The sequence below is a fragment of the Salvelinus alpinus genome, chromosome 11, assembly GCF_045679555.1.
Source record: "Salvelinus alpinus chromosome 11, SLU_Salpinus.1, whole genome shotgun sequence".
In the NCBI taxonomy this organism is placed as follows: Eukaryota; Metazoa; Chordata; class Actinopteri; order Salmoniformes; family Salmonidae; genus Salvelinus; species Salvelinus alpinus.
The window spans coordinates 45,612,177-45,633,268 of NC_092096.1; the positions used below are offsets into that span (position 1 = coordinate 45,612,177).

Consider the following 21,092-nt stretch of genomic DNA (forward strand, 5'->3'; position numbering starts at 1 on the left):
TAGCGATCTCAGGCACAGCAATTTTACAATAGCCACCTGCTTCACCCCCACTGCGTGCCTTGCTCTGGCAGTGGAAGACAGCTGAGGCAGCAATTTGCTTCACGAGCAATTTGAACGCTCAGTTAATGTTTTTGTTTTTCGGTCAGGCTGTGCTTGTTTTAAGTACAACCTGGGAGGTAGGCTACATAGTAGAAAGTACAGAGTAGAGAAACAAAGTCATGTGAAGAATTAGTATTAAGACCGTACAATACGACACAGAAAAATAGTCCTTTAGGATTTGAAATACAAAATCCTGGCAAAATAGTATGGTGAAGAGGACAAACATTGTGATGCATCTGTGTGGGTAGGGGCGTGCTTAAGAATAATATTGGTCTAGACGTATTCTGTTCCTTGTTGGATTCAAAGAGCAAACATAGCCTGGGCACTGCAACTCGAGGGAATGATAAAAGAAAGAATAGGATATAATTTGTCTGGGTTCTACTCTGAACTTCAGACTGGGAACATTGGTTTAAGTTTATCACTGTGGTGAATTTATGCCAGTATGGCCTACAAATACATAGCAATACACAAATGACCTTTTTATAGACATTCTTATTGGTTTACGTGGGTGGAACTTCATAATATTCACTTTCTCCTCTCTTTACAGAAGCAGCACTTCATTCCCCAATACACATTTTCTCATTCCATAATACACTATTCAAACTGTACTCTACTCGAGTGTTTGAAAACCGCAAGTAAACTAAGTTGTAGTCTATAGGCTCCTTCTTCTGAAAATATTATCCTTCCCTACAACGTGGCCACTTTTACAGAGCGAGAGCACCCTGCGACACATCTTACAAATGGAAATTATGCAATTTGTTTGGGCCTTTTTTCCGTCAGAGTAGAGCGACTTCCTATTTTACACTCTGTCAAGTTGAGCACATCTGCACGCTTGTGAGAGTGGCGAGAGAAATTACGATTCACAGTATAATGGGAATAAATGGATAGATGACCTTTTTTAATCATGAATGAATCTGCCGTGAAGAAAATTGACGTAGCCATAGCACATGATAATAGCATACGATTGTACTGCTGAAGTAACATGAGGTCTGTGCTTGTGTTTGGTGCCTACATTGAAAGGCAATTATTTACCTGCCTACTATTGAAAATCTATGGCTAAATGCTCCGATTGACATGTAATATACTGTAGATATAGATTAGTAGTTAGAATGACAAACGGATGGTTCTCTCTCTATCTAAAGTGTATGGACTCTTGGCTGACATATTGGCTGATGCAATACTTTTCTAATTTGGGAATCAATGTCTTATCGTGCTCTGTCTACCCTGGGGGAATATGAAAAATATCCTACAGTACAAGAACACCTTTTGTAAAATCAGACAAAAAACATAACATTTTAAAATCTAACACTATACATGGATATCATCAACACTACGACTCCATTTGTTGTGCTTCTCTGACTTCTCTTATCACCCTTCCTCTTCGACCATTTTCCAATTTCAACCTCAAATCATATAACCTTCATTCAAACACCCGTATCACATATGACATGACTTAAGTCATCTCCGAGTTGATCAAAATGGAGGGGGGAAGAGAAAGAAGCGGGGAAAAATGCAATATGCAAATTAGGTCCCTCATTCATTGGAAAAGTAGATTCTGGGTACAAACATCATTACACTCGCAGGTTTGCCTTTCACGCAAATTACTTTCTCTAAGCCAGAGAAGTTCATTACTAATGGCGTTTCCCATCAAGTCCGCAGCCCACCCAAATGCTAATATCTCTGCCACTGGATTCTTCACCTCGCAGGCCTGACTCTTCATTGCTGTGGCAATTACAACAATGTTACTTTTCCCTCTTTATGGAATTATCCATTATCTCCCCCTGGAGCTAGCTACCAGAAACAGATGCTAACCAATCTCCTAGCACAGGCCAGTGGAGCACAAATGAACTAAATGAACAATCACTTTATATGTATCACTGGATTAGTAGTGTCTTCATCTGTGATTCGTTTACGTATCTATTGCGTCTGTCGCATGTCGGCAAGAGGAATACAAGGTTAGAGATAGAATCTCCAAAGCTCCTAGCTACGCCGACAGATTTGAACTCAGATTTACTTTTCGGTGTATCAAGCCTCAAATAAAGTACAAGGCAGAGGAATTTTCTAAATGGCTCTTTAACAAAATGGCCGCAAATACCAACATATTCTCCAAGGGAGATACAGAACCATGTCGGAGATACGTAGAATATTTTTGGAACAGAGCAGAAAGAAAATAGTATGTCTATGGCTTTTTGTGTTATGTATTATGCATTGTTCTGTTACATTGTAAAAGTACACTACCCTTACATTGCCCTATAACTGTACCCCACCACCCCACTCTCTAACGTAAAAGCTTGACCTTGCAACGGGCACTCGCATTCTAGCTCAGTAGACTACATGAATAAGACATGAGGCCTCCAATAGAAGTTGCATTCTGAAACACAACTTCGACAATGTTTGACTTTGGTCGGTTTTGCTGGTCAGAAACACATTCTAGAGAAAAGCAGGTGTTAAGACTAGACTTGTTTTGTTGTTGAATGTGTTCATTCAGGTAGAGTTTGGCAAATCTGTTGAGGGTTTGTGCGGATGTGGATGTGAAAGTGTGTGTGTATATCTGGGCGTCTGGTGCATGCATGAGTGAGTGAGAGAGACCTGGCTCTCATCTGGCTTGACCAGAAAGCATTACTTTATTGCAACACAGAAGGGCTTTCTGCTACGGCCTATGTGGCTTCGCTCACCTTCAAAGCGGTGATAGGACACAAGGAGAGATAGGGAACTAGGGACTGGTAACATAACTAGAGTGCCTTCATACCCCTTTACTTATTCCACATTTTGTTGTGTTATAGCCTGAATTCAAAATGGATTAAATATGTATTTTTTTCACACACTATACACACTATACCCCATAATGACAAAGTGATATCATGTCTAGATTTTTTAGCAAATGTATTGAAAATGTAATATATAAATATCTAATTTACCTAAGTATTCACACCCCTGAGTCAATACATGATAGAATCACCTTTGTCAGTGATTACAGCTGTGAGTCATTCTGGCTAATAGCTTTGCACACCTGCATTGTACAATAGATATATGGTTGTTGATCATTGCTAGAAGAAGGCACAGGGATGACGAAACGTTGGTGGTTTACCCAATAAATTACTGTGTTTATACATAGTGTGCAACTCTCTTTGTTTTTATAGATCATTGCAAGACAGCCATAGATTCTTAAGCCGATTTAAGTCAAAACTGTAACTAGGCCACTCAGCAACATTTAATGCTATCTTTGTAAGCAACTCCAGTTTGTTTTAGGTTATGCTGAAAGCATACCCATAACATGATGCAGCCACCACCATGCTTGAAAATATGAAGAGTGGTACTCAGTTGGATTTCCTTTCTTTGCCACATTTTTTGCAGTTTGACTTTAGTTCCTTATGGCAAACAGAGTGCATGTTTTATAATATTTTTTATCTGTACAGGCTTCCTTCTTTTCACTCTATTATTTAGGTTAGTATTGTGGAGTAACTACAATGTTGTTGATCCCTCCTCAGTTTTCTCCTATCACAGCCATTAAACGCTGTAACTGTTTTAAAACCACCATTGGCCTCAAGGTGAAATCCCTGAGTGGTTTCCTTCCTCTCCGGCAACTGAGTTAGGAAGGACGCCTGTATTTTTGTAGTGACTCATACACCATCCATAATTCCACTTTGTCATTATGGGGCATTGTGTGTAGGCCAGTAACACAAATTCACAATTTAATCAATTTTAAATTCAGGCTGTAACACAACAAAATGTGGAAAAAGTCAACGGGTGTGAATATTTTCTGAAGGCACTTTACATGCTAATGCCTTAGTCGAGCTGAGAGGCATAGGTTCTGTGAAGCAGATACAATGACACTCATTTCCCTCGCCTGTCTCTGTGTAAGTGTGTGTGTGTGTGTGTATACAGTATGTGCCTGCATGTTATTGTGTGTTTCATCACAAATTCATCACACACACACACACACACACACACACACACACACACACACACACACACACACACACACACACACACACACACACACACACACAGTGTAAACATGGGGAGAGGCTGCATGGGAATCTGCCACCTTTCCCTTTCAGTGGGCCCTCGGGGACCGTGCCAGGGGCCTCGTGTTCGCCTCGGCGGTGGAGATAAGGAAGAGATGACAAGGCGCTTCAGAGAGTCGCCGAGCCAGCTCATTCCTTTAGGTTGGGAGCTTCCCACTCAATAGGAACTCATTTTCCATGCTGTGTAATTGTGGGGGATAATGGAACACACCTCATTCAGAGTGCCAAGGCATTTTATAGGCATTTTCTCCATTCAGAACATAACAAGTCTGCTTTAGAGAGATAGGTCTAAAACCACATTGTCTTTTTGAGTCCCGGGACAGTGGGCTTTAGCATTTCAATAGGATGTTGTGTGGAATCAAGATAAGCATTTGCTTTTTATATGTACAGTATGTGCTAGTGATTATGATTGTGGTGCAAGCAAATAACTTCTGATATGCGACAAATGTTTGTTATCAAAGTAAACTATTGTGAATTTGCACTTCCTATGACAGTGCATATATCTCAAGCAACTGCAAGTATTACAAAGTTACAACCAAATACAGGACATTTATTTAGTTATACAGTTAAATTATAAGAGGAGCTAAAACATGATAATTCATGACCTATATGACGGAATGATCTACTTACATTTGCGACATTTCATTGTTTTAAACCTGATTCAAAGAGCCATTCCTTTCTCTCCAGTTAAGTGAATATTAAAGCAGAAGCAGATAAGCCAAATTAAATGTGATTTGAATATCGCTCAACTTTCCATTAGAACACCAAGAGCCAGAAATAGAAACTACTTTGCATAACTCAACCAGCATCTTAATTATCGTGTCAGGAAAATGTTTGAAAACGTGTTAATTGATTTAGTAAATCCAACTTATTTGGCTAAGTTACTAATTGAGTAAGACTAATTAAGTCAGTACATTCAACATGAGTGGAACCAAAACCTGATATTCAACTATATGTGTTGAAAGGGAAAAGAAAGAGGACAGCAGAGACATAGATACAAAGAAAGTCTAGCTTACCTGGTTGGTTAGTTGAAGAAACTGAGAGTTAAATGAACAGGAGTTAGCATTTCGGTTGCGGAGAAAGCAGCACCTACCACGTAAAACAGTGAGTCTCGTAGTTGCACTCAGCTCTCCAACAGTGTTGGAGGCGACGCACTCGTATATGGCTTCGTCTCGGGGCGTACGCAAGGGCTGAATTCTCAACACCGAGCCAGAGCCGTCATCGAACTCAATCACCTGCAGGTGCGAGAAACAAGATATGTTAAAGGAGTTTTTTTGTTCACAATCGGTGACGGAAGCTTGCACAGAGCAATTCCAACCACTCCTGCAGCAGAGAATAAACACATTTGGCCTACAACACTTGACGTTGCCAAACACACTGTGCTTCCCGTCAGAAAACTATGAAAGCTGCTATGGATAGTATACCCTCATAATATATCCTAATATCAGCTCTTAATAAAAGCACCTTATTTGAGTGAGTGTTTGGGAGTATATGTGCTCTTTCTGAATTGTCTAAAAAGTCCATCCACCACTCACCTTCTCTCATTTGTTGCTCTGACCTGAAACAACTGACCAGGTGAAAGTCAGCCTGAGGCATGTCTTTTCAATTATGTGCAGGTGAAGGGGAGGAGACGAGGAGAGGATGGATTTTTAGGCAATTGATATAGAACCCAGGCATTGTGAGTGTAAGAGGAAAATATCCCATGTCTGTAGCACGTAGATAATAATTACATCATTGTCAATATTGATCAATGTTTTGTATGGCTAGTTATGCCCTTAGACTGTTGTTCGTGTTTATGATTGGCTACCCACTGGTATAGTTGTTACCAGAGAAGTTGTGTTCAGAGAGCTTATTATTATATAGTGATGTATTGGAAGATTAAACATAATATTAATTCAAAGATGGCTCACAGCTCTCTGACATCAACTTTCAATCCGAAATATGAGTTTGTCTTGTGTACTAATTATTGGGAAGATAACCAAAGTGGACAACTAACTTTAAGAATGGGAAAGTATCTATTGGCCAGGCAGGAATTGAATTACTTTAACTTTTATGTCTGTTTTTATATTTTATGTTAATTTTGGTTCGCCCCACTCTTAAAGTTAACACACTATTTCTCCAAAAAAATGTATCACATTGAAATATATCAAATGGGACAGAACATTAACAAACAATTAAATGTGGTTCGATAAACAGTAACGAACAATTGTTATCACCATGACGGGATAGTAGTACAAAAAGACATGACCGATTGTTTTGGACGGACGACACACAAAATGTTCACAAACAGGTGTTTTGTAGCTTTTACAGCTATCGTTGCATGCTGTATACTCACTGTTTTTAGAAAGCCCTGTATCATAACTCATTTTTAAGCATTTTTAGGTAGGTTTACATACAACAATGGACTGGTAAGAACCTCTGCTTCATACACACACGCAGACAGACACACAAGCACACACCCAGACACACATGTACAGAGGCCGGCCTCGATACTCATTGATACAGTTCAGAGCATATCATTTCACGTGTTAGTTTAACAAAACACCTTGAAGGTTCAGTGGCCAAGCGACAATGGTACATTTGGGCAATCATTGCAAGAGCATGTGATGATGGTAAGTAAAAGTGCTCCCTTCCCCATTTCAAACTCAAATAGAAAGAAAATGGGGTTGAGAAAGTCTCAGTGTTTCTGTAAAGGGAAATGGGCTTTGTTAGGGATGAGGAGGCGGCGGCACGTGAGTGGGGGAATGAGCGTGGTTGCAAGCAAGCAAGCAAACCTCGCGGTGGCGAAGGGAGTGTTAGCAAGCTAGCGTGTTAGCATCCAGCACGTGGAGCGGCGCAAATGCGATGCACTCTGATAAGATTCGATTTCTGCCCGGCGTGTGAGACGCCAAAGATGCGAGAAGGTTCTCCAAACCCAGATAAGCCACTACTGCTGAGTAGTTGTGTGGCAAGAAGCGGGGGGGGGGGGGGGACACTATGATACTCTCCGAAAGGGAATGACACAGAAATTAATAGAAATCTTATCAGTGTTCGGAGATGATGTGTTATTTGTCATGGCGATTAAAGAGAAGAACAAATCAAAGCTTGCAGCCAAACCAAGCAGGGAGGGGGACATGCATTTAGATAAAGATGCCACGAAGCAAAAGAGCTTTGAACCACAGAGCTACATCGCTCTCGTTTTGCATAAGGCAGCCAAACACAGCATTAATATAGGTATCTGGGGCACACCATTTCTTCCCCCTTTTCTTTCTTTCTTTCATCCTTTCTTTCTTTAATTACAAATCTGTCACCAGATCTCTGTGTACTTGCTCATTATAACTCAAGCATGTCAGACGGCCTGGGCCAGCCTGATTATTAGAGCCTGCTAATGCGTGGTGGCAAAGGAGGTTTGGGCGAGAGGGGGGAAATGGATTATGTGTTAGGGGTTTGGTGGAGGACCAAAAGCACTGTTGAGCATTCCCGTTTTTGTCGAGCATTTTACATCAGAACAATAGACCTAATACCTCAAATCTCTGGTTGCTGACTTTCTTCCCCTTCTTGTTCCAAACGATCTTGGGGCGTGGGTCTCCCGTCGCTTGGCAAATGAAGGACGCCACGCCTCCTTGCACGCCTGTTTGGTCATTGGGGGTTCTTAAAAACTTTGGTGGTGCTGGAAAAAAGAGAGAGAGAGAGAGAGGACATAAATAGTTAGTGCGGGGGCTAAATGTTGCAGAGAGCAAGTGATTTCTCTCCCTTATCAACGTGCTCACACCAGAAGGTCACAAAGTTGCAGATTTCAGCAGTTGCACGGTATCGCTAAGAGGATTGTCTTTGGAGGTCAAGCCAGACTCTGTTTGGAGTCTGCATTGCTTCTCAATGTGGAAACATAAGATCAGATACTTGTATAAGGATGCAATCAAGAGAAGTAGGAATACAGATATAATCCTTGTAGTAAATACATTCTAGTGTTGTAAATTAAGTCATCAATTTAGAGTGCAATACAGTATAGGGACTACATATATAAAGTGGAGGAATAAAAGATTAGGGGCGAAGGTTTAGTGATGTATTTACATTTAAACAGTGTGTCTAAACAGTGTGTCTGTTCAGTCATTTCATGAGCATACTTCAATGGGAATTCATGTTGTAAATACCAACTGAAAATGAACATCTCGCTACTTCACATCCACACCCAGTGAGTGTGCAAGTCAAACAACAGCTGTTTATCACATTCTGCTATGGTAGAAATGCTAATTCCATCATTCTTCCTGCTGACTACAATACTCCAGTCTCGTTGCAGGTTGACCCTTTTCGAAGGTGAAGGTTGACATTGAGTAAACCACAGGCTGTGCTCATTGTACCTAGCGTGTACAGGCAAGGCAAAACCTTGCCATGCAAATGTTTACATTGACTGACAGAAAAACGCCGGGTGACATTTGAAACACTATGACAGCAGAAATAATTTTATTTGTCAATGACCACAATGTACAGGAGGCAGGAATTAAAAACAGGACGAGGAGAAGGTTCAAGATACATGTTTCCCGCAATAAATACACACAACTCCTTCAAGTCTAAGATGTGTTAATAAAGGCCTGCACAGGTGGCAGGCTCCTAGCTGGACTGATTCAAAGCTAACCACAATAACAAAAGTTGTCAACTACCACCTAGCCTGATGCTACCATAAGAAAGACAACCAACCTAGCCAATCAACATCTTATTAAATGTACTTTGAGTTTATTCTTGGGAATCAGACATTAAGGTATGGATTTGTTGTTATGCTATTTTGCTGAGGCTTCACATAGTTGCACAATATTCCCGGTGATTGTCACTTTATTGCTAGCTTTATGCAGATATCTAGCCCAATTACCTAGTACCCCTGCACGTCGACCCAGTACTGGTACCCCTTGTATATAGTCAAGTTATCATTACTCATTGTGTATTGCTTTTATTATTTCCTCTTACTTTTCTATTATTTCTCTACATTCTTCTCTCTGCCCTGTTGGGAAGGGCCTGTAAGTAAGTATTTCACTGTTAATCCACACCTTCTGTTTACGAAGAATGTGACGAATACAATTTGATTTCATTTAGCAACCATTAGCAAGAGAAACAGTCGCTAAAGGGGAAGAAGGCTAAGCTAGCAGCTGGGTGTATCGAAGCCGACTCTACAGAATGGCACAGCAACCTTTTCCCTCTCCTGTTGTGTATGAACATGAGTCACTGGTATCCTGAACATTACATTACAGTGAGCCAGTCATATTATACAGACATAGTTCATTCAGCGCTCCTAGCCACATCTATCTAGACAAGCTGTTTTATATCACACAGTGCATTATGTGTATGCTGCTTTACGGGACATCTCCTAGCCCCTCCATTTTGTCTAATGAGCGAGGCCACCATGCGCTATGCTTGTGTGTGAAGTTCTGCACTGTGTAGTGAATAGGAGGGAGTGCCGGAGTGCCAGAGATGTGTCTGGTAGAATGTGGGGCCCGCCTGTCACATTGTAGTGGGTACTTTGGTGTTTAAATATTTATCTAAGGTACCTCCAGAGTCAGGCCCATCCACACATGAATTATGCATAACATGGATCCCATACAAGTATGAAAAATGAAGCACTTAACACTAAGCAGTTTGCAGCACTAATACACTGGAAATAAGTTTGGAGCTACATGGAACATGGAACTACATATGGTCTTTATATCCATTTCCAGCAATGCTCTCACACTCCACATTATCACACTCTACCACTCCTTTTAAAAAGGTAGACAAAGGAATCAGTTTACGGCAGTTGCAAGTTGCTAGTGTTATGCTAATTAACAAATGGGCAAGTAAGTAGCTTTGTGCCATGTGGCACTGTGAGACAAGGAAATGTGATAATATTTGTTTCCGCCACCCGTCCTTGTTGTTAAGTTGTTAACTATTTATTTCTCTTTTGAACAAAGGAATAGGCCGTACCCCCAGCTACTGTCTTAAAGTGATAGTTCACTCCCAAATCAAGGTTTGTCAGATGTTTTCAGAACTCAAAATATTCACATTGTAAGATGAGTCCATGAGTCCCATGTTATCTGCTGTGTAGATGCCTTACATCTCCTGGCCCCTGGCCCCCCCATTTTGTCTCTAATGAGCGAGGCCACCATTTACCAAAACATTACAGAGAAACAGAAGTCAGGCGATGATTGATGCTCGACATGGCTCTTGGCAGCTAGCATGCTAACACTGACATTGGACTGAGCTCGCCTCGCTAAATAGAAGAGCTATAACTAGCTTTCCACCTCAGAATCTTCCAGAACAGGGGTGGCCAAACCTCCTTCCCGAAGAGCTTCTGGGCATGCAGGATTTTCTTCCAGCCCTGCTCCAACACACCTGATTGAGCTAATCAAGGTAATCATGGGAATCAAGTAGTAGAAACAGGTGTGCTAGATCACAGACAGACTATCCAGGAAGATGGGTTGGAGCAGACTTAAAGAGTCACCTAACTTTTGGATAACTATCCCACATAACAGCCACGACCTCACGTGTCTAACAGTGTGTGGAGAACATCTCGCTACTTCACATTGATAATCCCTGGAAAACCACCCACTTGGCATCAGGCTTGTATCCCGCGCAAATGAGACATGCACTTGATAAGGGCCCTGGCAAGGCTCTGATTGTCCATGTGAGGGTTCTCTAAGCCCTAATTGGTGCTCGCAATTCAGCACAACTAGTCAAGTGTAAAGGCAATGAGGTACAGAAATGTAAAGGGGAGGAGAGAGTGAGAATAGTAGACAGGAACAGTGTTTTCTTTGTCCGACTGTGGCATGTGTCGACAGCCATGAGAGATTTACAGTTGATTTTGAATTTAATTTCACACTATATGACATTAACCCTTCTTTTTTAATGTTGCTCTGAATCAGCACCTCGTACCCATGTCATCTGGGGCCATTGTTTGATTAAGCATCTAATTCCACGAAATGAATTGCTTGATTCATTGTTGATTTCTTCAAAGAATTGCAATCCTCTCTTTTACAAATAATTAATTTATTGTACACATACAGTATGGCCCCATGGACACACAACACATGCGAGGGATTACACACTGAGGTAATCTGCTCTCAGAAGTGGTTGTGATACTGTAACAGGATTGAAATTAACCCTTTCTTTCCAAGTAGAATTGTTTTGGGACACAAAAAGAGTTTTATCTGGAACCAAATAGGGTTCTCCTATGCGGACAGCCAAAGAACCCTTTTGTAACCTTTTTTTCTAAAAGGCTTGGCAGTGTGAGACATCCCTGCTCAGCCTGAGAGACGAGGTGCAGTATGAGTTGTGGCTCCATCTGTCCCTGTGTCCAACAACTGTTTGCCTTTTATCAATCACTTCAGTGGGCCATTAGGGGCCACACAGCGGCAATAAGACTAGGAGCGGCTGAGTCACCTCATCTGTCTGTGTGTGTGTGTGTGTGTGATCGTCAGCAGTACTGAAACTGAACAAATTAACCTGAAGGGTTTATAAAGAAATGACATAAGATGTGTTGCCTGCAATGAAAAGGGCACATCAACAGGCTGGCAGCTGGGCCTCCATTGACATATGTGACTGGGAAATCAGCACACACACACACACACACACACACACACACACACACACACACACACACACACACACACACACACACACACACACACACACACACACACACACACACACACACACACACACACACACACACACACACACACACACACACACACACACACACACACACACACACACACACACACACACACACACACACACACACACACACACACACACACACACACAGAGGATCCGATAGGTGTGCTGCTGGGTCCACAGCACGCAATTTGTAAGCAATAGAAAAAGTGCCATTATATCTGTGTTTGCACGTTATCTTATCGTCTGCTGGGCTGGGGAGAGGTTGCATCGTGGCTGGGGAGTGGTTGCATCGTGGCATCTGACTGAGCAGGGCTTGATGGGTAATTGATATGCTGTTGGGCTGTTTGCTCGGGGGGGCATCTATTACGGCTCTACGCCTCTCCCTGTGTGGGCTGTGATGGACTATGATGACACGTACGGGGACTCGGGATGGCGGTGAGAGGGAGGGGAAAAGTAATCTCATCATGGGGAATGATTGAGGTGTGACACTGAGGAAATTGTGTTTTCAGAGACAAGGATCACTAACCTCTAGGATCACTAACATTCACCATTGGGGATTAGGGGGGAGCAGAAAAGATCTGACTCAGTGTCAGACCCAGTGCCTCCTAACTACTCCTACTCCTTTTAAACATACTATGATCTGTTGTTTTGCTCAGTGAATGAAAGGGGAGAGCTCAGGAGCGAGGCAGACGATGATGCCTCTGCTACTAGATATTGTCTAAATGTAGATTTAAATGCAGAGGGGGCGCCACAGAAACCTGAGGGAGACTGCGCTGCATCTTCTCCAGTCAGGTCCTCTGTTTTATATAAATAGATAAAGATATCTACAAGCAGTGCCTCTCTGGTGTAATCGCCATGTTCTGACCAACACAAAAGAAAGAGCTTTGTACCACCATATATATATATATATGTTGTCTCCCTGTCTGACTTAATAGGGACAAAGGTAAAATTACAGCATCCACATTGGAGTCGCCATTTATCAAATATATATTTAGCAAAGTCAAGACAAGGGTGTGACATCAAATATTGCCCTGTCAAAAAATCTGGTAGTCATGCCATTTGGGTGTCTGAGAAAGGGCTTGTAGCCAATGGTTATGACAAGGGGAAATAAATTGCTTTTGAGTAAAAAACAAACAAACAAACAAAAAAACATTTTGTGCTTGTCTATGGTCAAAATATTTTAGGAGAGAATGACGGCAAAAAAAACAACAACACTTACAATTACCCATCATGCCCGGTCACCACTTTGGATAGGCACCTCAGTAGCTTCTTCGCTGTGCTTGCCTTGAATCTACCTAAATTAATACAGAGGCTAGCTCTGCTAATCCGCTGCTAAGCTGTCGCCTGCAAACAAATGAAAAATGTAAAGGCCGGGGCAAGCTAAAAGGTTAGTGATGTTGTGCCTGCGCTAACGCTGTTCTACTCTCCAGCGGGTCATTATATAACCTTGTCCGTATTCACTAAGTTTAATGAAAAAGAAGTCACGCTTCAAAGCATCCCACTCAATTTAACCTGGGTAGACACAGAATTAATAATTTGGTGACTGAAAAGCCATTGCCGCTCTTAAGAACACCGTGTCCGGGGACATGTGTGGCAGAGAGACTTTCACGACTGGCAGTGGGTTTTTATTGCTGGATCTTAAAAGGGGGAGGGTGGGTTTAGTACTTTTTAACAGAGCCGTTGGGCTATAGCAGGATCTTCCCAGCCTCCTCTGTAGCCTGTAGTCTTTACTGCTCAGACTGCTAAATGTGATGTTTTTTTATGTGATTACCTTAATGTCTAATGGGAGGCAGACGGATGGAAAATCTTGGATAGTAAAGGTTTTATTCTAATCTAAAAAGGTTTCTACCTGACCTCATGAGGAAAATGTGGTCACATTCATTCTAGCCACTCCCCCCAGTTAGCTCACTTTAAGTAATAGTCTGATCCGCCAATGAGGTCATGGTAGGCTCAAAAGTTGAGATCAGTTGGGATCCATCTCTGAGCATTATGGGAGATTAACATATAAAATATGTTTGCTGTTGCTGTAGAGACAGCTGCTGTTACAGAGCTTGTTACTGTGGCTAGCTACGAAAAGCACACATTGCTTTCTCAATTCTTATTGGCACAACAGAAAACCCAGTGTGTGAGAGAGCTCGGAGAGGAGTTGGTAAGAAGTCCCCATTATTTTGCCAAATTATTTGATGAGTGCTCTGTGATTCGAGACTGCCTTTTAACTACCTTTTCTATAGAAGTTACGGAGGCATGATGCAACAGGCCAAATGCGCATTGAGAGCTCCTGTCACAAAATATGGCCACTGTTTTGGCAAAACTACAGAAATCATTCAGAGGTCACACTGATTTTAAACTGATTTGATTTGGAAAAAAGTATATCATACATTTGTGACAACATGCATTTTCAAAGCTTTGTGGAAAATAAGAAATGATGATGCAAAATTCTCCTCAGGGAATGCTTCTGTTTTGAGAATAAGCCTGAATAAGTCACGCTAAAAGTCTACATTCGTGACCAGTTTGTTTGACTTTGGCTTAGCGTCCAGCCAAACATAGCCCTGAGACATTCTCCTCAAAATGATCTGAGAGCGGAGCTTTGCCTCGCAATGGCAAAAACATTTCAAGCTATTGAGCCTTCGCCACGGGTAGTGTTCTAACAGCCAGACCATTTAAGAGTATGAATCGAGAGGTCGAGAAGCGCCTGTTCATACCTCTTTAGTGTTCTAACAGCCAGACCATTTAAGAGTATGAATCGAGAGGTCGAGAAGCGCCTGTTCATACCTCTTTAGTGTTCTAACAGCCAGACCATTTAAGAGTATGAATTGAGAGGCCGAGAAGCGCCTGTTCATACCTCTTTCCCACAGTAGACATCCGGTCCAGGTCCGCTCAGTTTCAACAATTATACTGAGTGACATTTTCAATTTAATTTGCATGAAAGGGCCCATTTCCGAATCTTTCACTTGGTGGGAGCGAAGGGCTGAGGGAAAGGGAAGGACTATAATTAATCCTATCACTTTGGATGGCAGTCTGACAACTACCCGCTCCTGTTTGGACGTACAGGGGAAGAAAGGGAGCATTTAAAGACGCCATTAACCTCATTTGATGTCTTAAAGCCACGCTGTATCAGTTCGGAAATATTGATGAATGATCATACCCTCGCCAAGTCAAACAAAATGGAAACTGTCATCATCAAGGATTGGCCAAGGAGAAAGAGGAGTGGAAGCGGTGTAATGGCGGCAAGAGGGTGGTGGTGTTTGATCGTGGCAGGAATCACTTTTTCTATTCTGCTAAGGAACTGGTGAAAGCATCAGTATTCATACAACAGATAATGACTCATGGATATCAGATCATCGAAATATGGTTAAGAGACAGGAGTTAAACCTGACCACATGAACAAACGGGTAAAAACTCTGGGCCCTAGTTAGAGGCGAGCCATTTTTCTGGTCACGTTATATGGACAGGAATAACTCCAATATGCAGGCAAGAGGGGATACTTTAGTTGTGCTATGTAAATGAGTGAGCATTTGAATGAGTGCTAGCCTCTCTCTGGATTAATTAGCGTTTTGGACCAGCGTCTATGATGAAAATGATGATCCTACTTTATAAATCCCTTTCCTACAAGAAAAAAGAGGGGACGGCTAACACACACCGCCACACACGCACACGCACACACACACACACCTCTGCAAAATAAACATAACACAACTCATATGGCATTCCTAACTGTCAAGCATTTTTGAGCCGCACAAAACAGCTTTACATCTGCACACTAGTGATAAAAACGTCCTTTTCGTTGCTGTTGGAGAAACAACAGTGTGTACTCACAAAGGGCCAGGCGAGAGGGAGGAAGCAAGGCTTAATTAGAAATGTTTACTGATTTGCATTGCATGCTCATCGGTAATTTCGCCTTAAATGGAACTGGAATTCTTATTGCAATTAGTGATTACTTGAAAAGGGATATGTCCCCGAATTATTGTTAATTACTGGATAAGGAAAAGTACACGAATTCACTGTGGATGTTTAATACTGTACTGTTCGGGGCATTGCGACGCTCTTCTTCTCCGTGCTTGTCACACATAATAAAGTTCATAATACGAGCCACACTACTGCTACTGCATATGTGATCTGAGCACAAAAACACAACACGTGAAATGTATTAATTAACAAAATACATGGAGACAACTTAATAACATTATTAGAAACACAATAACTGTATTATATTTTAGGAGATGATAGGTAAAAGTCCAAAGCAATAAGAGATAACCGACCAGCACTCATCCCTCCTCCCCTTCAACCCCATTCAAATTATATCGGACTATTCTCAGTGTTAGTCGGACTGCATTACTCATGCTCTGTGGCACTGCTCTGTGAGGTCTGAGCTCTGGGGCTCTGGGGACAGGGGCACTCTGTACAAAAGAGAGAGCTGCTTCAGAAAGAATAGATATTGGTCTCTCGTCTTCCATACGGCAGTACACTGCACTACAGAACTTTGTTCTATGTGCCTCCCCTCCCCTTCTCCACACACAGAACTACACAGAAACACTCACACATTTTAACACCATCCCAAGTAGCGGGTGGAGAGAAGGTGTGAGGATATTCCAGCATTTGGGAGAGAGAGGGAGGAAGAGCACCGCCGAATGGGAGGGAAGAGGAGTGTGGATGGCATGAAAAGTTCATGTTTTCTTCGCCTTCTCCGCCTTCCAGAAGGAAGAGGGGAAAAGATTGTCCCTGGAAGTGTCCATTTAACAAATGTGACTATCTATTCAATGATACTGTACCACTTAGTAAGTAATGGAAAACAGCATTGTGGCTTAAGGCTAAAATGGTCATTGTAGAATAACCAGCCCAAAACTTTTTTCTTATAACCTGAAGGAATAAGCTCTTTTTATCCAATAAGCCGCATACTGTAGATGGGAGGGAATTAATACAAGTTTCCTATACCTCAGTCTTTGAAGGATAACTACAAGGCTCCAAGTTGTACTATGTATCCCAATGCCCAGGTACTGTACTGAATCGATAACAGTTATTGTGCTCCACCGCCTGTTCCTCAGAGTTTCAGAGGTTGTTTGAAATACACGATCAAAAGTGTCTTGATGTGGAGTGACTGCAGAACAAACCATCCTCTGGCCAGATGTGTCTACCCGTTAAGACACACACACACACACCACCAAGCGCTGCCTTCCGCCACCATGTCCCACGAGACACATTAGTAAGGTAGGGGGGATCCAGTTTGTCACTTAATAAAAACGGCACACTAAAACAGATGGTTTTGTTCAAATGGCCCCCCGGTGCTAAAAGCGGAACCGGATCGCTACAGCGGTGACAACGGCACACATGAAAAGAAGCCTCCCTTTGTAGTGGAAACCAAACAGAAGGAGGCGAATGAATATTGAAATGTGACAGTGTCGGCACGAGGCCAAGAGTCATGAAAAGCGATTGAGGTGGAAACATTAGCCCTCCTGTTGGAATTCGGAACATCTGGGCTCGGCTTGTTGAATGGGGAAGCAACAAAATATCACGCAGACGACATCGCTCCCTCAGACTTTCAGTTTTCATACCAATTCATGTATTATTCATTCATTTGTGTATGAATAGCGAAATTGCAGGCTGGTTGGTTGACAAATAAGGGCTTTGAAAGTTTGGTTGCCAAGAAGTATGAAATTTGCCTCTATTTGTTTGTCTTTCTTACAATGGGTGGAAATAAGAGTGTGCAGAGACAAGTTATTCTAATTGTGCAGCAGCCTTGCTCTGCTTGGTAGACGGCACAGTGTATTTGTGAAAGTTAATTATCTGATAGGATAGGCAGTGGCAGCCCACGAACACAAAAATGTATTAGTTCATTCTGTTATCCGCTGTGCAATGGAACAATTCATTAAATGGACCACAACCACAAACTGGACAGCGGTTATCACACGAGGGCAGCGAGGACTTGAAAATAGATGATGAAACAATAACATATACTTTAGTATTCCAGTGTAATGGTAATGTAAGGATGTACTGTCTAGTTCAAACTAAAATAACCATACCCAATCAAAAAGTGTTGCAAATGCATGTGGTGGTAGCCTAGAGTGTAAGAGCGTTGAGCTAGTAACCGAAAGGTAGCATGTTCAAATCCCTGAGCTGACTAGGTGAAAAATCTGTCAATGTGCAGATGAGTAAGGCACTTAACCCTAATTGCTCTGGATAAGAGCATCTGCTAAATGACTAACCATACGGAAACATTTTGATTACATCACCAGTTGGCCATGAAATATAGATATAATGAACCACTGGAGGCTGAAGAAATTCAGCTTGGCCCCTAAGACCCTCACAACCTTTTACAGATGCACAATTGAGAGCATCCTGTCGGGCTGTGTAACCGCCTGGTATGGCAACTGCACCGCCCGCACCGCAGAGCTCTCCAGAGGGTGGTGCGGTCTGCCCAACGCATCACCGGGGGCACACTGCCTGCCCTCCAGGACATCTACAGCACCCGATGTCACAGGAAAGCCAAAAAGATCATCAAGGACATTGACCACCCGAGCCACGGCCTGTTCACCCCACTACCATCCAGAAGGCCAGGTCAGGTGCATCAAAGACTGAAAAACAGCTTCTATCTCAAGGCCATCAGACTGTTAAATAGCCATCTCTAGCTGGCTACCCCTGGTTAATCAACCCTGCACCTTAGAGGCTGCTGCCCTCTATACATAGGCATGGAATCACTGGTCACTTTAATAATGTTTACATACTGCTTTACTCATTTTATATGTATATACTGTGTTTTATTCTACTGTATTTTAGTCAATGCCACTCCAACATTGCTCGTCCTAATATTTATATATTTCTTAATTACATACTTTTACATTTAGATCTGTGTGTACAGTGCCTTGCAAAACTATTCATCCCCCTGGGCGTTTTTCCTATTTTGTTGCATTACAACCTGTAATTTACATAGATTTTTATATGGATTTCATGTAAAGGACATACACAAAATAGTCAAGTTGGTGAAGTGAAATGAAAAAATAAAGAAATATCTTGTTTATAAAAATTCGGGGGGAAAAAAACAGAAAAGTGGTGCGTACATATTTATTCACCCCCTTTGCTATGAAGCCCCTAAATAAGATCTGGTGCAACCAATTACCTTCAGAAGTCACATAATTAGTTAAATAAAGTCCACCTGTGTGCAATCTAAGTGTCACATGATCTCAGTATATATACACATGTTCTGAAAGGCCCCAGAGTCTGCAACACCACCAAGCAAGCGGCACCATGAAGACCAAGGAGCTCTCCAAACAGGTCAGGGACAAAGTTGTGGAGTGGTACAGATCAGGGTTGGGTTATAAAAAAATATCCGAAACTTTGAACATCCCACGGAGCACCATTAAATCCATTATTAAAAAATTGAAAGGATATGGCACCACAATAAACCTGCCAAGAGAGGGCCGCCAACCAAAACTCACGGACCAGGCAAGGAGGGAATTAATCAGAGAGACAACAAAGAGACCAAAGATAACCCTGAAGGAGCTGCAAAGCTCCACAGTGGAGATTGGAGTATCTGTCCATAGGACCACTTTAAGCCATACACTCCACAGAGCTGGGCTTTACAGAAGAGTGTCCAGAAAAAAAGCCATTGTTAAAGTGCTCGCCAAAAGGCAAGTGGGAGACTTCCCACACATATGGAAGAAGGTACTCTGGTCAGATGAGACTACAATTGAGCTTTTTGGCCATCAAGGTAAACGCTATGTCTGGCACAAACCCAACACCTCTCATCCCCCCGAGAACACCATCCCCACAGTGAAGCATGGTCGTGGCAGCATCATGCAGTGGGGATGTTTTTCATCGGCAGGAACTGGGAAACTGGTCAGAATTGAAGGAATGATGGATGGCGCTAAATACCGTTTTTTTGTTTTATTTCTTGCTTGTTTCACGATAAAAAAATATTTTGCATCTTTAAAGTTTTGCATGTTGTGTAAATCAAATGATATAATCCCCCAAAAATCTATTTTAATTCCAGGTTGTAAGGCAACAAAATAGGAAAAATGCCAAGGGGGGGTGAAGCCACTGTATTGTTGTGAATTGTTAGATACTACTGCACTGTTGGAGCTAGGAACACAAGCATTTCGCTACACCCGCAATAACATCTGCTAAATATGTGTATGTGACCAATCAAATTTGATTTGATTTGACATACTGGCAAATTCTCTAAAACAACGTTGGAGGCGGCTTATGGTAGAGAAATTAAAATTGAATTCTCTGGCAAAAGCTCTGGTGGACATTCCTCAGTCAGCATTCCAATTGCACACTCCCTGAAAACTTGAGACATCTGTGCCATTGTGTTGTGTGACAAAACTGCACATTTTAGCGTGGACTTTTATTGTCCCCAGCACAAGGGGCACCTGTGTAATGATCATTTTATTTAATCAGCTTCTTGATATGCCACACCTGTCAGGTGGATGGATTACCTTGGCAAATGAGAAATGCTCACTTACAGGGTTGTAAACAAATGATATATTCCAAAATGACACAGAGCAGTGAAAAATCATATGTTGGTAGGTCTCCAATGCTCTGATTGTAATCCATATAGCCAAAAGCCCATTTATATCACAATATCTTTGCCTGAAATCAAACAAATAGCAGAAGGACGGTCAAAAACAAAACAAGACTCCAATAAATCTGGTTATACTACACATACTATTGCTAGAAAAGCATGAACTTTCATGTAATTGTCTTTTCCTCCGACCGCAGAGCGGAAAAGTCTGCCTCATATTTGCTTCCATAGAAGCACAGATGGATTATGTCGAGAATCCTTCCAGGGCATTCGACAGTGTACATAAACAGACAAAAATGTTATGGCCAACTGGTGCCAAGCCATTTCCGATGGACGCCAGTTGTCAAGCCGTAACAAATGTCACATTCCATACACACTGTGTTTTCTCAGGCTCTTGCAGAAGACTAGCACATACTGTACCATGCTGTGTATTAGCCATCTCTAACCACTTCTCTAGAGAGTACACAAGGAAGATTAGTATTAGAACTTCTGCAAAGGGGAATACAGAACTGGATGGGGGGAGGGTGGGTGGTGGTTGATGATGCATGATCTCTGTCGTTGAGGGTGGGGTGTTAATGCATAATTCTATAATTCTGTGGGAGGCTGTCATAGAACCCACTGTTTTCCTTGGTCAACCAAGTGTATCATACATTATCATGAATCCCTGCAAGGCATGTCTGTCAGTTTATCTATCTTATTTCGTAAGTGAGATCCCCCGTCACAGTGGGTCAGCATCACAACAAGAGCAGTCCAGCCATGCTCAGATGTGTACAAATTCATCAATCTCCATGGCACTTTCGTTATTTGTTTATTTATTTTAATGG

At 42.0% G+C, this 21,092-nt stretch overlaps 1 protein-coding gene across 33 annotated transcripts in view; it reads right to left on the minus strand.

Annotated features, from left to right (window-relative positions):
- Nucleotides 1–21,092, minus strand: part of LOC139534247 (receptor-type tyrosine-protein phosphatase delta-like) — a 393,734-nt gene that overhangs the window by 119,156 nt on the left and 253,486 nt on the right. For all 33 annotated transcript variants that reach the window (XM_071333216.1, XM_071333215.1, XM_071333245.1 and 30 more), the window contains 2 exons: nucleotides 7,631–7,776; nucleotides 5,221–5,362 (listed from right to left, as the gene is read on the minus strand). In XM_071333216.1, coding sequence (XP_071189317.1) covers nucleotides 5,221–5,362; nucleotides 7,631–7,776 — 288 coding nt within the window. The remainder of the gene's footprint in view (nucleotides 1–5,220; nucleotides 5,363–7,630; nucleotides 7,777–21,092) is intronic.